This window comes from Procambarus clarkii, chromosome 42 (genome assembly GCF_040958095.1).
Source record: "Procambarus clarkii isolate CNS0578487 chromosome 42, FALCON_Pclarkii_2.0, whole genome shotgun sequence".
NCBI classification, from domain to species: domain Eukaryota; kingdom Metazoa; phylum Arthropoda; class Malacostraca; order Decapoda; family Cambaridae; genus Procambarus; species Procambarus clarkii.
Window position 1 is genome coordinate 1,879,329 of NC_091191.1, and position 1,537 is coordinate 1,880,865.

The 1,537-nt window shown below is 35.1% G+C and overlaps 1 protein-coding gene across 6 annotated transcripts in view; it reads right to left on the bottom strand.

The window, feature by feature from the left end:
* Positions 1-1,537, bottom strand: part of LOC123770337 (4-hydroxyphenylpyruvate dioxygenase-like protein) — a 32,523-nt gene that overhangs the window by 12,745 nt on the left and 18,241 nt on the right. Inside the window, exon 1 of one of the 6 annotated variants that reach the window (XM_069339802.1) lies at positions 1,418-1,537. This exon is cut by the window's right edge and continues 37 nt beyond it. The exons of 4 other annotated variants lie outside the window; for them this stretch is intronic. In XM_069339802.1, coding sequence (XP_069195903.1) covers positions 1,418-1,422 — 5 coding nt within the window. In that variant the 5' untranslated portion in view covers positions 1,423-1,537. Of the gene's footprint in view, positions 1-761; positions 908-1,417 lie in introns of those variants that run through there. One more of the 6 variants, XM_045762135.2, reaches the window with a different exon arrangement.

Consider the following 1,537-nt stretch of genomic DNA (forward strand, 5'->3'; position numbering starts at 1 on the left):
CTGAACAAAACAGAATAAAATACTAATTATACACGAGGGAAAAATATTCCTGGCTTAGAATTACTTGACCAGGAAATGTGTTGTTAGCTATACTGTAGTTTAGTTGAGATATTTTTATACATGATACTTTTGCAGTTCAGCAAATTACCAAAATTGTTATATATACAGTATATATCAATCTATAACCTGTACAGTATAAGAGATGATTTTACATGGCATGTGCATTTAGAATTTTAGTGTATACCAACTGTGGAGTATCTGCTGTTCAAGTTTTTTATTTTAGTTTTACATAATGTATCAATTTTAGTCTTGAGGACATCCAAGCTAGTTGTAATTAGGCAGAGATGGGCGAGATGCTTGAGAAGTGTTAGGACTTGGTTGCTACACACAACTAATATGGCTGCCACATTTAAAAGTATTACTCATCACTTAAGGAGCAGGAAAACTTTATATTTTTATTTATTGTTTTGTTCATGTTTTCAACAGAACATACTATAGAAGACTAATCCCAAGTCTCCGTAACTTAAAAGAGAAAAGGAAGGAAGATGATGAATGTAAAGAACTATGATATGGTTTCCTTGTGCTGGGGACAGAATGCCTTGAATTAGGATGCACTTAGTCATTACATTTGATAATGTGTGAAAATGTAGTCATTTAGATGCGTACATCTAAACATATGTTGCATGAATTGCCAAATCATATTATTATAAACAGATCTTCGAAATTCTTGCACTGTATTTATAATCCAAGTGGGGGCTCACCTGAGATTTATGCAGTTGGATAACTATCGTCTTTAAAGTTAGTCAAAAGTTCACTTGATTATTTCTAAGGTTTGGTTGGCTTTTTTTTTTAGCTCCCACTTGTGCAACATTCAGTGAATGATTGATTCCGACTCTTGCGTCGTTTTCTTCTTCAATTTGCTGGAAGGTAATGCTGTTAATCTGGTAGTTTTGATGTGGATTGTTCTGCCCCCACATATAAGGTGGGGGCAGAACAATCATTTGAGGAGTTCATGCATATCTCTTTGTAAGACCTCAATTGTTTTTTTTAATATACTGTGTATACAAGAATTCTTACAATCTTGTACAACCACTAGCACGGATAGTGTTTTGGGCAAGTCCTTATATCTAATATTCCCTGGAATGCGACCTGCCAAATCTTTAACAACGAGGTTCCCATTTTACTGTTGGGTAAACTAAGGCTACAGTTGAGGATTTGCGCCCAGTAAATCCTCCTCAGCTAGGATACGAACCCAGGACAAAACACTCGTGAAACGTCAGGCACTTCCCACTTTACCATAAATCTTAGTGTCATCTGCAGATTTGATGATGTACTGTAGTTGTAATATTCTCAATAAACTACCAGTCATAGAATAAGTATAAGGTGTACAATAAACTACCGGTCAACCTTAACATACCACATAGTTTACACTAAGTTTCATTATCATTAACACTATTCCCAGTAATATTTGAACCCAAGTCTGAGCCTCACGTGTACAGTCACTCCAAGGATTTCTACTTTTACCATAAGTTTGTAA